At 39.2% G+C, this 15,472-nt stretch overlaps 1 protein-coding gene across 4 annotated transcripts; it reads right to left on the reverse strand.

The window, feature by feature from the left end:
- Positions 1-2,892: 2,892 nt before the first annotated feature.
- Positions 2,893-15,078, reverse strand: LOC111326607 (uncharacterized). Of its 4 annotated transcripts, none has more exons than XM_088757435.1 (4): positions 14,604-15,078; positions 14,475-14,528; positions 4,678-5,154; positions 2,893-3,552 (listed from the first exon to the last, which is right to left on the reverse strand). In XM_088757435.1, exons 1-4 carry the CDS (start codon positions 14,623-14,625, stop codon positions 3,305-3,307), a joined length of 801 nt encoding a protein of 266 aa, XP_088613561.1. In that variant the 5' UTR covers positions 14,626-15,078; the 3' UTR covers positions 2,893-3,304. The 4 variants fall into 4 exon arrangements, with proteins under 4 accessions (XP_088613561.1, XP_022786368.2, XP_088613562.1 ...); XM_088757436.1 differs by lacking the exons at positions 2,893-3,552; positions 4,678-5,154 and adding exons at positions 11,933-13,152; positions 13,777-14,244 and having other exon boundaries at positions 14,604-14,701; XM_022930633.2 differs by lacking the exons at positions 14,475-14,528; positions 14,604-15,078 and adding an exon at positions 6,259-7,077.
- Between the last annotated feature and the right edge of the window lie 394 nt (positions 15,079-15,472).

Here is a 15,472-nt window from a genome sequence, read left to right on the forward strand (position 1 = left end):
TAACTGAGGTATTTTATAAAAAATAAAGGAAGGCTGGTCGTAAGCCCTGAGAGCGAATATATTACTGGAGGGCAAAGAAGCACTTTCCTAACGCGCAACTAGTTACAACTTAATTTGTCTCTGGTACTTGAGTACTTTCAATAAACAAGCAAATAATTACCGTATTTACCTGATTAAACGCCTCAGCTAGAAGCTAAGTGATAAATACTGCCCTTCTGTACCGCAACCGTAGCCGAAGGGATTTATTTAGGCCTTTATAGATTATGCTGGTAAAATAAGCATATTATTCTAGTAGCATTGGTTTTTATTGGCGAAACTATGCTAAAATTGTGCTCTTTTTTCCAATTATGCCTCTTTTTTTAAAAATCATGCTCTTTGAAAAAATTGCAAATAAGTCCAAAAAATACATTTTTTAATTAGAAGCCGTTGGTCTACAAGGAAGAAATGCAACAAATCCACAATGAAATTCAAATAAACATGTGGTTCATGTTAACATGCACACTAGTACTAGACTATACATGGCCTACAATGTGACTTGCGATTCTGGTGCACCCCAGACCCGGGCTCACCCCAGACCCGGGCTCACCCCAGACCCGGGCTCACCCCAGACCCGGGCTCACCCCAGACCCGGACTCAGACCGTTTTAGACGCCGCTCAGTGATTCACAGTGAACTACAAATGCTACGACTTGAACTAAAACTTAAAACATCGAATAACGTCACCAAGTGCTTGGGAGTAGAGACGAACAATGATCAACTTGTAGCAGCAAACATGATCCGATAATTATCAGTTATGCGAATTATGCTAGCCTTGCTACTTGGCAGAAATTATGCCGGTTTGCTTAAATTATGCCAAAAATTATGCTAGCATAATCTGCAAAGGCCTAGATTATTCCTTTGAAATAATAGGGAATTAAGGAAAAAGTTCAATACGGCTCGACAATCTACTGCACACGCATAAATAAACCAGACAAGTCTACAAGTTGAATATTCTAGTGTATTTTTGTAGATAGATAGATAGATAGATAGATTGATTGATAGATTGATAGATTGATAGATAGATAGATAGATAGATAGATAGATAGATAGATAGATAGATTGATAAATTGATGGATGGATGGATGGAACTCTTTATTTAAATACAATATTTTATCAAATTAAAATATACAGCGATATTAAAATTTGTTTTACATAAATCCGTACGCAATACAAGTTATATATTTACTATTAGAAAGCTTAATGTTCTAGAACTAGTTTTGCTGGTGCTGATAGTAATAGTCCAGCTTACCCATAAACTTTTTTAGCGAAGTTTCTTCCTTTAAACTGTTTGGCAAATCATTCCGAGATTCTTGCTCCGGTAAATGCAAAACGGGCTGTTTCTGTAAAAATCTGTGCGACTTTTAGGGAGCGTAAGATTCATTCTGGAAGATCGCATCCATAATCATGAAAAGAGGCGCTATGGGTAAACATTTCAGACAGGTACGGGGGAGTGAGACCATTCAGTATTTTAAACATCAAAATGGCTTTTTGACGTTTTCTCATTGTTTCTAAAGTCATCCAGCCTAATTTACAAAGAACATCACTAGATCTCTGCAAATAGGAAGCATCATTGATTATTCGCGCTTCACAGTTTTGAAGCTTTTGCAATTTAACAATATGTGTTTCACTTATACTATCCCAAACAATGCAACAATATGTAAAGTATGTACGGATGCACGATCCTCGCAGTAGAGAGCGCTATTTATGCAATAGCGAAAATCAGACCTGAAAAAAATCAGGCCTGTACGGGATTCCAACCACTGACCTCTGCGATACTAGTGCAGCGCTCAACCAATTGAGCTAACAAGCCAACTGGGAGCAGGCCATTAAGTTGATTCGTAATAAACCCGTGATGATAAATCAGATACAATGAATATATGAAGTTCATGTATTTTTGAACTGCGGTTGTAGATACGTATGATGCACGATCCTCGCAGTAGAGAGCGCTATTTATGCAATAGCGAAAATGTAAAGTAAGGCTCAATTGGATACAATGAATATATGAAAGTTCATATATTCATTGTATCTGATTTATCATCACGGGTTTATTGCGAATCAACTTAACGGCCTGCTCCCAGTTGGCTTGTTAGCTCAATTGGTAGAGCGCTGCACTAGTATCGCAGAGGTCAGTGGTTCGAATCCCGTACAGGCCTGACTTTTTTCAGGTCTGATTTTCGCTATTGCATAAATAGCGCTCTCTACTGCGAGGATCGTGCATCATACATAAGGCTCAATTATTGACCTGTAAATGTCAATTGGGTTTTCTGTTTATAGAAAAGGTTTAACCCTTCTTAGAACACTCAAATTACGATAGATAGATAGATAGATAGATAGATAGATAGATAGATGGATGGATGGATAGATGGATAGGTAGGTAGGTAGGTAGGTAGGAAGATATAGGTAGATAGATAGATAGATAGATAGATAGATAGATAGATAAATAGATAGATAGATATATAGATATTGTCAAGAAATTGTATTGTCTTGATCAGGTGTAGATGAGCTTTATTTCAACATGATATAGAGTTACATAGCTTGTGGGGTCGTTTGAAAATGATTAAATAAGTTACTGGAAGAAATCAAAATAGATAGTTATAGTGACAGTAAAACAATAAAAATAATATTAAGGATAAGGCATGGGTTTCACCAGGCAAATGTTAATTTTTAACTTTTCTGAGGAAACATTTTAGTCAAATAAGTACGGTCGGACTCTGTCAGTGTTTTGACGCTTTGAAAGATTGTTTGTTTACTGCTTGCAAGAAAAGATATAGCTATCATGCGCCGCTTCTTGAAATAGTTATGATGCTCCTTGCAAAGAGTTTCGATAATTGGCAAAGCAAAACCATCGCAGAACTTCAGAACTTCAGAACTTTATTCACACTTATTCTACTAAAAAAATACAACAGCAAGAAACAAAAAAAGAAAAAAATAAGAGAGTTCTATTGAACTACACATAAAATTACACAAAGTAGTGGAAAGAGTGTGTAGTAGCCAAAGGAGCCAGGCTTTCGAATTGGCTTCTACCATAGAGCAGTTACAGATGGGTGGAAGTTGAGTACTTAAGGAGATAGCACATACTCTATCTAGTTAAAATATTGGGCTAGTTAAACTGACAACCATCCATATCGAAAGCACCAAGTTCTGAAAAGACACATGTAGGATAACTATTCCCAAGTGCGATCAATGCCGTATGCATTAAAAACTGTTTTAACAGCCGCTACAACAGTGATTTGAAAGCCAGCACTGACTAATTTGAGCTGTGATATTCAAACTCTGTCATAGTATGTGTAACCAGGTCTTCTGACGTAATTCCGTGGATCTTGTCCTTTCGTGACTCCATTTAACTCGCATTTCCTTGTGGGTAGTACCGAATCATGCTCAAAGTTGAAAGACAGGCACTGGGGATCAGCAAGGCACTTCTCGAAACAGTCCATGACGTCATGAACCTGATGGTGACGCTTGGTGTGGTTACGTAATGAGTAACCTACGTCATCAATTGTAGCCTGAAAGATCCCTGTAAAGAGGGAACATAGTTACACGATTTAATACGGAAGGGCCCTCCAGGAGAGCAAAGAAACCGACAAATACATGTTTAAAAGAGATTATAACCTGTTGATGTTCAGTATGGGTAGAACATGATTTCGAGAGCAATTTGGTGTTAATGGGCACGAGTAAATCTTTCAAAAACAACAAATTTGCACAAGCCCGTTGGGCGAGTGCAATTTGTAGTCTTTGAAAAATTTTACAAGTGCTTATTTACACCAGATAGGACGAGAAATCATGTTTTTACATAATAATATTATTAATCTTCATGAAAAAAGTATCACAAAAAGTCAAGTGACACACGAAATCTTGACAGTGCACGCGTGCTATTTGTAATTTGCACTCGTGTTACAACTTTGCACTCGTGTTTATATTTATATTTAGATTTAATCACTTTCACCAGAGTGTGGTGAGGGTCGCACAACAGAGCGAAGCTCCAAATTAAGTGCCTCCAATATCCCACCCATCCCACCCCAGGGGAGGACATCCATCACACAGTAATCTCGTGTGTGGGAAATTAACGTCTCCTACCCCAACCCTGCAGGAGACGGGACCTCCATTTATTCGTCCCTATCCGAGAAGACTAGAATATCTAACCATTTCTTGATGTTATAGAAAGGTAGCAAATTCTTCTCAATTATTATAAGACCCTGAGTGTTGGTCCGGCCGGGGCTCGAACCCTCGACCTCCCGCACAACAGTCCAGCGCTCTATCCATTGAGCTAACCGGGAGGTGGTTACATGCACGACAAATGTAATCGTTTTCTGCCGATCAGAAGTGCGTAATTTTTTCATGTACTTTATCACGTGGCAAATTGTATTCCATGAACTTGGCTAGACTAAGGTTATCCTGATTAGTTTATCTCATCTTTCTTGTCTGCGTTTTAATGATGCTTTTAACTTATCATCATTCGCTCATCAGTCAACGTTTACGAGTCCAGTCCACGAAATTGATTTTCTTGTTATGCAAATTAAATTTTTGCTCTGAAATACGCGCCTTACACTTTCAATCACCGACAGATGCATTAATCGCTCAAGCACCGCTGCTTTTGCTTTGTTCACTGACCCTTATTAATCAGTAAATTTAAAACACATACCCTCAGAAAGCTTCTCTGTTATTACTGGAGGCAAATCAGATAATCTCCGCCGACAAAAGAGCTTTGAATGATCTTCCTCAACAGTAGAAATCCAGAAGGCGTCCTCGCTGATACCCGCGGTCTTTCCCCAGGGACTATCTCCTCTGTTTGCATGGATTGCAAAGGCCTGGGGCCAGTGGCTGACATCCGCTGTCTTGCGCCAAAACAAGTTCCTTGCCAATTCACCACTTTTCAGACCAAAACATTTCCATCGTGTGTCGGTAACTAGGCCGTTGCTTACACTTCCCATAAGCCACGGTTTTTCATGATAATTTCGACATCTCACAGCCAGGAGATGGGTTTTTGATTTTACAGTGACATTAATTACGATGTCCCCCGATGAACTGTTTTGAGCATAAGTCTTGTAATCACCGAAGGTAAAAATAGTTAGCTCTCCTTTGCAAGTAAAATTTGCTTCGAGCGATTCACTCGTTTTCCCTGAAATACAAACAGAACTTATTATAAACACAGTGCAGTTTAGTCTCTGAACTTCAACTGATCATAAATGAAGCTTGAAGCCGGTGAAAATCTAAGCGATTTTGTCCAAGCACATTCTCCCTATCAAATTTGCTTATTTAGATTTTTCGTTTCTTTTTTTAACGGATAAATAATAATTCTTTGTGTCAACATTAAGTTACAATGTTTTTTTCTTTTTCACAGTAATGCACTTCTTTGTGAAATCGTGGGGGTATAACGGTACCATTATCATTGCACCAGCTTCTAAGGGACGGTGACATAAAAATTATAATGCTGGTTTTCTATGGTATTCTAACAGTGCACGTTCGGAAAGAAACGAGATGATCTACATGATAGTACTTAGATCGATGTGGTGCCTCCTCCAACAACTTGTGAGAAATTCATAAAGTTCTGGGGGTACCGAGACACACCGTTCGAGAACAATCGGATTTGAAAGGTAAGTACACGTTGTATTAAGTGTAAAGAGCTTAGGCAGAACTGACACTACTACAAGTAATATAAAAAGAGTGCGTTAATCAGATAAAGGCAGGCCCCAACATGCAGTTAGTTCAACACAATATGTACATCAAAATTTTGCTGAGCACAATATAAGTATTTGTATTGACATCGTTCGTGCATGTGAGGGTTCTCGTTAGCTTTGGTTTTCTCGTTAGCTTTAGTTTTCTCGTTAGCTTTGGTTTTCTCGTTAGCTTTGGTTTTCTCGTTACATTTTTCATTAGTTACATTATGGTAGAAAGAAACCAAAATCAGCGAAAAGACAAAGACACGTTTACGGTTCACAGTCGCTTTTGTTTGTGTGTGTTTTGTTTGTTTTGTTTCTTTAAGGTACAGCGGAGAAGAACTGATTAATTAACTACATCCAAAGGAAAATTATTTTTCATTGGATTTGCCTTATTTCAAATATGCTTTTTACATGACATCGTTCGTTTTCGTTAGTATTCGCCCTCCGGCTTTGCCGGATACCTGAACTTGCTGTACAACATCGATAATTAAAAAAATTACTCCGATCTCAGTAGTAAACTTTGTCACGATCACCGGCTTCTTAGTTTCCTGATTATGACTCACCTTGGCAAAACGGAATGTTGAACAGAAAATAAAATGCAAAAAATCTCATTTCTACTACAAAAGGCAATGTTTTAGGTCGTTTATCCAAGTGAATCTGTTTCAATTTCACTGAGTAAGATGTCACTTGATGTATACCTAAAAGCTGTTGCAACAATTGTGTTTATTTTTGTTTTACCACAACAGTGCACTTTGATTGAATGGAAACACCATGGACAAAGAAGGCTGGAGACATTTATCTATACGAAACAATGTGCAATTAATGTTAGAATTCAAAGTTAAGCAAACAGCCGAACGAATCGTGACGATACCACAAAGATAAAATACTCATGGATAAGAATACTTATCAAAACTAAATATCCAAATTTCATTCTTAATCGAGTTTTAATGTTTTAAAAGATATTGAAAAATTTCCTTGCAGTCTTCTCAGCGAGTTTCCATTCGGAGAAGGTTATCTCTTAATTCGGATATATCAAGATGTCATACATCAAGTGACATCTTGATATATCCAAATTATTTCATTACTCCCACCGACGCAGCCCCAAACAGTTTCTTTCGAAACTATCAGCCTTTATCTCTTAATTCGTTACGCTCCCTGCACACTTGTGTGAAGCGTACTAAATTTTAAAATTTGGTGCTAAATTGCGGGTTACTTCTCTCCAATTGAAGGAAAATCAGATAACCTTCGCCAGCAGATAAGTCTCACGTGATCCTCATCAAGAGTAGTGATCCAGAAAGCGTCTTTACTGATACCCGGAATCTTTTTCCAGGGACAATCTTCTCTGTTTGCATAGAGTACAAAGGACTGGGGCCAATTGTTATCATCTATTTTCGGCCGCCAATATAGACGATTGCCACTAGGTCGTTCAGTTCTGTTCTGTTCAGACCAAAACATTTCCATCGGGTATCGGTAACCAAGTGGTTGCTAACACTTTCCATGAGCCACGGTTTCTCGTTATCAAAACTTACACATTTCACAGCTAAAATCTCGCTTTTTGATCGAACAGTGACCGTTGTAATCTTGTCCTCTTAGCTTTTCTTGAGGTTACTATAACCGCCAAAGGAGAAATAAGTTATCTTTCCTTTGCACGTAAAATTTGTCTCGAGCGGTTTGCTCGTTTTTCCTGGACAATAAAACGCAAGTAAATAAATGAATGATTATACAATAAATTCCAGTTATTGAACTTCCATAGCCTGCAGGGATCAGTGAAAACACCGAGCTGATTGTGTTCGATATAGTTTGGCCTCACTTTTAAACATCATCATTGCTCTTCGCAAGATTATGTTACCTGTGTCTCCAGAGATTGGTTGCAAACCACCTATAGCCTGAATTTAGACTTGACAATTAATCTTCGTGAAAGATCAACCGAACTGGTACATGTTTACAGAGTTTTAATTTGTTGTTACTGACTTTTGATGTGGAGCAGCAGTTATCTTGAGTACAACTTGACGTTTCATTTAGTCTTTTTCGATCGATAGTTCTAGGTATTTCGACGTGAGCTTTCTTTCGGTCCATTTTCCACTCGAACCGTTTATATTAATGTAAATTTCTCCTCTCACCTCGGTCAGTTTTCGTCGATAACGTAAGAAGGGTGATGTGGCAAAGAACGTTCGGTTTAATTTGTGTTTATGGAACAGACAATAAAAGTTGGTTACTGCATTGTTTTTCTTTTCTGTATAACGCTAAGCTCGACATGTCATGAACAGTCTTTTTTAATATCTAGTTTACAGCGTTATGACTACGCGACAAAAATGAAAATGAATTTGGACGAATACTGTTTGTGCTCTTACGCTCGTAAGAGGATCTCAATAGTCAATAGGACGATGGCGTTCATGACTTATGGTTAAAATTTTGGCCAATTTATTCACAGGAAATGTTTATTTATGATTAAAGTTCTTTTTACTGTAAGGGTTAAAATTTGTCAACTTTTACACCTAACAGATAAATGTTTTAGCCGTTTTACCGCTGCCTATTACCAAGATCCTCTGGCAATGGTAAAAATATCAATGCGATTTTCACTTTCCCTTGTAACAAGTAAACCTAACGTCCCTGCAAAAGCACGCGAGAGGCATGTTAAAAGTATATGAAAATATTCTCGCAGTGCTTTCAAATGCTTTTTATTGGTTCTTGAAGCCTACATGTAATTAAAAAACAATTCGACTTACTCTCGCGCATGCGCTTTAGGGTCTCGACAGTGATTAAGCCGACCACGAGTTTTGACTTAAGCTTAGCTTCCTGTCCCACCCCTACCCCCCACACAGAGCACCAGAGTAACTAGAAGATATCTATGAGATTTTCATCTCATTCATATGTTTTGAATTCGAAATTTAATTCTAGTTCAGTATAAATAAAAACTGAAAAGCATTTTTGTTTCTCTGCATGGACACAGACCCTTTACATTCTTTTGTCAGCTTCCTGTTTTCAGCCCACAATGATGTTATTAGTCTTTATCTAAATTTAAGGCAATAGTTTTTAAATATTTTTTAGAATACGATAAATCTAGTCATTTATGTAGTTTAAAATAAGTATTAGCTTCGCTATATATTTTTTGTTTTTTTAATTCAGACTTTAGTTCTTTATAGGGTTTCTCCTTTGATTTTGATTGACACTATTTATCATGCTGATCACTAGTTTATACCAGCCGGCCAATCTATTAGATTGCTGATTAGTTTTATCAGTTGAAATAAAGCTTATTATTATATTCGCAGAGGAATCAACTGAATGCTACATTCTAATCAAGCAGCACAGGGCGAAAACCGTAACCTGTGAGCCATGGAGTAAAAAATAACTGTGCATTAACTAATCCTAAAAAGCTTTTCCGATGTGTCTACGGTCCTCCTTCTAACAGGAACTCAAACTACCACCTTGAAAGTCCGGGCAATATTCAGCGTGCCCGAGAGCACTACCCTATGCATCTTTCACAGTACGTCTGTGCTTCTGCCTCCCACCAGCTCGCGCATCATGACATCCAGCTCCCGTGACCACCCCCCGAGGGCATCCATTATGATGTTATATTGCTTCACCTCGTAGCCTGGGAACTGCTGCCTTAGTTCCCAGCGAAGGGGTCCATACTTCAGTGTCTTCTCTTCATCCCTTCTTTTCCGATTGTTAACCCACGGGCAGCTCATTTCCAGCGTCACAACTCTCTTGCACATATGATTTACAATGCGTGAATCCACCCTATTGCATCTGACCTCTTGTTGATCACATATATAGGGACATCCCAATAAGCTTTAACATTCTCTGACTCATACACGGGCCTCGGCTTGTCGGGTGAGTACCAGGGTGGTATCTCGTCTATAACTCCCTCATCATACAACAGTTCGTAAAACAGTACTTTCAGTGCTGCGTCGTGTCTAGAGAGATACTTGCTCTGGGCCAGCGCACTGCATCCTGACAAGATATGAGCCACGCGCGCTCTCTGGAGCCTTGTCGCATAATCTGCACCTCACCTCGCCTTCTCCGCTTGTGTGGGTCTTCTGACTCGTGTATACTCACGTTGGCAAGAGCTGCTCGTATAGCTCGACGAGTCCAGCAATTGTGTGTGATGGGCAGTTCTTCCACTCTGTGAGCCACCAGAAACACCCATCGGCACTCAAACTCTCATCCTCCAGCCTAGTAGTCACTAGACGCCCTTGCCATCGTTGGTTTCTGATCTCATCCTCTAACTTCTCAATTTGGCACCTGTGCACCTCTTTCTTGATCCCTTGCGCGTGTTCCAAATCCAACTCCAGCCCCAACTCCTCCGCGCACTTAGCCGCTTCTTTAAAAATGGACCTACGCCCCGTCCTTGCCACTTGCTCTTCAAACTCCCGTACCATTCCCAGTGCACGATCTTCATTATTATGGAGTCTGACTGCACCCTTGATCTTTGTGGCTTTGTACTCCATTTCAACAGAGCGCAATCCCCGCCCTCCTTTACTTCTTGGCATATACAACAATGCATTCGAACTACATGGGTGTCTACCCGCACTCTCGACAACAATCTTGCGCGCCTCCCTATTGATCTGCTGAAGTTCCATCACCGGCCACTGTTGTGTCCACATAAGATATCCAAGAACAGGCAAGGCAAACTGATTTGACGCTATCACCCGATTATAATCCGACAAGGGACTTGTCCAAATAACTGACAATCGTCTGAGGTACTCTCTTGCTGCACACTCCAGGACCAACTTATCCTCCTGCCTAACACTCTCAAGTACTCCAAGGAACTTGTACCGCTCACCATCATCAAGATATGGAATTCTAGTCGACTCCACAACTCTCCCCCCTGAGACAGCAGTCACTTGTACCCCCCTTTTCACATGGGCCACCGCACACTTCTTTAGGTTCCATTGAAGTCCCACATCTTCCATAGATGACTTAACCATCTTCATAACCCGTTCAAGCTTACTCTCCGATGCAGCGAAGATCTTGATATCATCAATATACAAGAGTCCCGTAACCTTGCTGTTAATAGGTTTGGACATCCGGTATCCTTCAGCGGCTCTGATCTTCCATGCAACTGGGGTCAAGCATACGGTGAACAGCCTCGGGCTGTATCATTATTATTATTATCATTATTATTATTATTATTATTATCATTATTATTTTATTATTATTATTATCACTTTCTCCTCTCACCTCAGTCAGTTTTCGTCAGCAATATAAGCAGTGCGTTGTTGCGTTCAGTTTAATTTTAGGGACAAAGTACTTATGGTGAAACAATAATAATTGACAAGTCCTTAGATTCTTAATTTTTTCTTGCTGTCCACCTATTCCAAAGAGTAATAGGCCTTTTGCAGTTATAGATCACGTGCTTAGATACCGCATAGCAACGCCACAGCAAACACTCCAGTGATCTCAGACAAAATAGAGATCACAGAGGTCTGCATTCAAACAAAGAATACAGCGGATAACAAGTTAAAGGGTATCCCAATTCGAGAAATCTTGTAAGTTTTAATCAACAGCTTCCTTGGAGTGTATCAGCGAAAAACGAATTATGGTGTGATTTTGCTGCTGATACACTCCGGAGAAGCTGTTGATTAATTCTTACTGGATTTCTCGAATTGGGATAACTTTTGACCTGTTATCCGCTGTATTCTTTGTTTGAATGTAGACCTCTGTGACCTCTATACTGTCTGAGATCACTGAAGTGCTTGCTCTCCAGTATGGCGTTGCTATGCGGTATCTAAGCATGTGATCTCTAGCTGCAAAAGGCCTATTGTGAGTGACAAACGGTGCCATCATGAACGGTGCTTACAAAGAACTGTCTCTTCACCACTATCCGAAATTAAGACTATTTATCTGAGAATTTCAAGTTACTTTAATTTATAATGCTGATTATATTTACCAGTTCTTAATTTTGTTAAGATCCTCACCATGAAAATGCAGTTTAATTGAACAAAGAATGACGCCAGTTATTGCATCAAACAATCTACATTCCATTTTTTAGCGTCACGGAAAGAACAGAGCTGGTCGTTGTTTTTTTTTTAGAATGTTACTTCCCAGCTGATTTCGAAGTTTCAAGGAGAAATGTTATAATAGGATGTTTTCCGGCTATCATAAAATTTCAAAATTTCAGGAAATTAATAAGGATTTGTGTAAAAAATGTCGGGGTGATGTCACCTTCTTAAATTATCTATATATTTTAAGTTCTCCTGTTTTTGACTAGAATACAAAGCACGACACTATGAGTTGGTAAACGGTCTCTTCTTTTTCTTACGGTTGCCGGTTCAATACCTGCACATGCAATACGGAAAAAAAAGAAAACATTATCATAAAATGAAAAAGGTCCCATTTCTTTGGAGAATGGAGCTAGCTTGTGTGAAACTTTGTGACTACGACAGCTTGTTTCTGTTTCAACTGTCAGTGCAATGCAGCAGTGTTTGCTTAGTGGTAGTCATCAAAAGTTTAATTGAAAGGAAACGCCTCAGCAAAAGAGGGCTGTAGACAATCATCTGCATTAACCCATGTTCACTTCAATTTTAAGAAAATCTGCAAAGTCGAAAAACCGTGGAGCCGAGACGCTGAAAAGAGGAACAAAGAACAAGCACACATGAAGAAAAATTCTTACATTTTTAGAAATATTTGGTTCTGGAATCGAGGCGCAGTTTAACTAAAGTAGCCCAATAATTCATAACATTCTTGACAGCCTCGTCATTTTCACGGCAATTGTAAATTTTCGAGCACAGCTATATATAGCTTGCTCACTTTCTTTTAAGGTCAGTAAATTTTAAAGGACAGGATTTAAACGGATAAGACGACGATGGCGTGGTTTCAAACAAAGCCTAGAATATCAATATGTTTTTATGTTGACTTTGACAACCTCAAATTCAAGCTACTTGGAATATCGTCGATGCCGAGCGCAAAAATGTAGGTCTGACTGAGGAATTAAAAAATCGGCAAATGGCAGTCTTCGGGGCAGTCTATTTTTTACTCAGACAACTGACTATTGTTTCTGTTTTACATGCGAGGGAAATCTTTAATTCGCTTACATATCTTGCTGAGTATTTTCACGCAAGGCTAGCTCGTGAGTGTTTCTCACTAATAACTAAGTGTACTAACACAATATCCAGTATCTATCAGTACGCGTGTCATGTGTAGAAAATTTCAGACAAATTGCAAAGAAACTGTTCGTCTAAGCAATCACTACTAAAACTGCAATGTTCAAATTCTGTCATAGTATGTGTAACCAGGCCTTTTGACGTAATTCTGTGGATCTTGTCTTTTTGTAGCTGCATTCAACTCGCACTTCCTTGTGGGTAGAACTGAATCATGCTCAAAGTTGAACGAAAGACACTGAGGATCAGCCAGGCACTCTTGAAAGCATTCCATGACGTCACCAAGATGGTGTTCTGATCGAGAGTGATTACGTAACGAGTAATCTACGTCATCAATCGTGGCTTGATAGATCCCTGTTGAGGGGAAACATAGTTCGAACTAGTTAAGTGTTATGGTGGACAGTCTATGTGAGTGTATTTTAACCCAGCATGCATCACTTTCTTACACGATATGACTTAGTACTCTTCTTTCTTACCCACACCATTTCTTACCGAGATTGATATACTATGCTGTTTACATAGAATAAAACATACGCTTTTTTTAGTAAAAAAGGTTCCAAAATCCCTACTAATATACTCCTTGGAATTCTTATATTAGTAAGGGTGTCCCGCTCAGTTCTCCAACTCCTAACACACCTGTATGCAAGCTAGAGCTGCGGCATTGACGGCGACGGCCCACAGGATTTGGGCCGGACATCGAGGCAAACATGCTGGAGGTCTGCCAGTGTTATGAACAGATCAACTTTCGCAGGCTTAGCCGTTTCACTGCCTCAGCAGCAATAAGAGACTGCTGTTAGGCCAAAAAGTCCTGGCCCCATTTCAGACCAAACGAATGTTTTTTTAACCAGTTTTCAGACCTCATCTTTTATAAGTCTTTAAAAAACCTATGTCAATAAAATCTAGAAAGTTTTTGACAGGACTTGAATTGCTTGGAAATTCAAGTAAGTTAACATTGTTTAAACATTTTTGGCAACATACCCTTTGACGAATGCTCAACCCAATTCAGAGACACGTCAGACAGCCTTCTCACGCAAAACAAAAAGGTGATATCATCTTCAACAGTAGAGATCCACACTGCATCCTCACTAATACCTGAGATTTTTCCCCACGGACTGTCCTTCTTGTTTGCATAGCTCACAAAAGCCAGTGGTAGCGGGCCAATATCGTTGTTTGTGTAATACGCGTGAGATTTGGGGGCTTGACTTGTGCATGTCCATCGATTGTCGGTGACTAATCCATTGCTTAGACTTCCTATTATCCATGGTTTAACTTTTCCGTTGAAGCACCTAACGCCAATGATGTCACTTGAAGGAAGTGCAGTGTAATTTGAGGCGACTTTCGTCGGATCATTTGAGATTTGTGATGCTCCGTTCCGATCCCCAACGAAATTAACAAAAACTTTTCCTTTGCAAGCGATACTTGCTTCGAGCTGTTTAGATGTTCGAGCTGAAACATGAAGGGGCAACGACTCGGTTAACGGGCAAATTCATTCCTATGAAAACAATCACTGAAATGTTGTCAGAATACTTTTTGGAACTGAATTGGTTCGAAATGCGCGGCCATCCATTTACCCTTTATGCTAATTTTAAAAAGCTATAATTTCTTGGTTCATCACAGTCCAATGATTTTGTGAAATATTCAGTGTTGGGTTTTTGATTTCCCAAATTGTGCCTTACCTGTACAAAATGGAATTATGACCAGAAAAAACAGCGGCAAGACTTTCTTCATTTCTGTTAAAAATAAAGATAAATTAACTGCCAAAAAGGTGAAAACTGATCTCCTCTTTTGATATGCAGATCTCTTACCCTCGGTGCGATCTTTATACATGTGAGATCTTTATACATCTTTATACGTGTGAGTTTTTGTTTGGTAGGAAGACAGCAGGTGGCCTGTGAAACATTGATATCCACTTTAATTATTGATGTTTAAACGGTAATTAGCGCTGTAGGAAAACTAAAGCTTAAAAAAAACCTTTTAACGTGTCCCCTGAGGCGGTGCCCACTTGTCGGCGCTTATTTGTTTCGGAAGCATAAAATGGAACATTTTCAGTAAAAGTCCACTTTTTTTCGGTGTTAGCCAATCTTTCTACTCGTAGAAAATCTCAACGTTTCCAATTTGTGTCGGGCAACAAGAGAACCCGAAACGAATTTGAATTTGAAAAGTTTGCGAAGGATTTATTACTAGTAGGACCTGAATGGTGAATAGTCTCCCACAGGCATTCGGATTTTATTAAGTAGATCACGACTTCAAGGAGCCGACTAAGGAGCTAATGGAAGATAGCACGGTAGCGCGCATCTCTTACGAAGTGATAGATATTCCGAGTTTCAGTTGTTAATACCACTGAAAAGTTTTACTTTTATGTCACTGTGATACAATCTTTGTGAAAATGTCACTGAGTTCGCAGTTTTAATTTTCTTAAGTATAAGCGCAAACAGTTGAGTTTGACTTAATTGGAGCAACATCAGAAACATCTGTCGGTATTGCTTAAACAAGCCTTCGAGATATGTCAATAGGTACAGGACGAGAAACAATGCAACGTTGACTTCAATTAAAATCTGGCGCCAGGGCTAAAAAGTAGAATACAGAGACATTTCTTATCTGCACGATCCTTCGCAGTAAAGCACTATTTAAGCAATAGTGAAAATCAGACCTGAAAAAAATTCAGGCCCGTACG

The sequence above is a fragment of the Stylophora pistillata genome, chromosome 4 (genome assembly GCF_964205215.1).
Source record: "Stylophora pistillata chromosome 4, jaStyPist1.2, whole genome shotgun sequence".
Taxonomy (NCBI): Eukaryota; Metazoa; Cnidaria; class Anthozoa; order Scleractinia; family Pocilloporidae; genus Stylophora; species Stylophora pistillata.

Bases quoted from the DNA above. Each gene is read 5' to 3' on its own strand.
- LOC111326607 (XM_022930686.2), bottom strand. From the start codon at position 14,625: ATGTATAAAGATCGCACCGAGGGTAAGAGATCTGCATATCAAAAGAGG. The intron at 14,245-14,474 runs GTAAGGCACAAT...TTCATGTTTCAG, and splicing joins CATAATTCCATTTTGTACAG to CTCGAACATCTAAACAGCTC. The intron at 13,153-13,776 runs GTATGTTGCCAA...TCCCCTCAACAG, and splicing joins GGTTGAGCATTCGTCAAAGG to GGATCTATCAAGCCACGATT.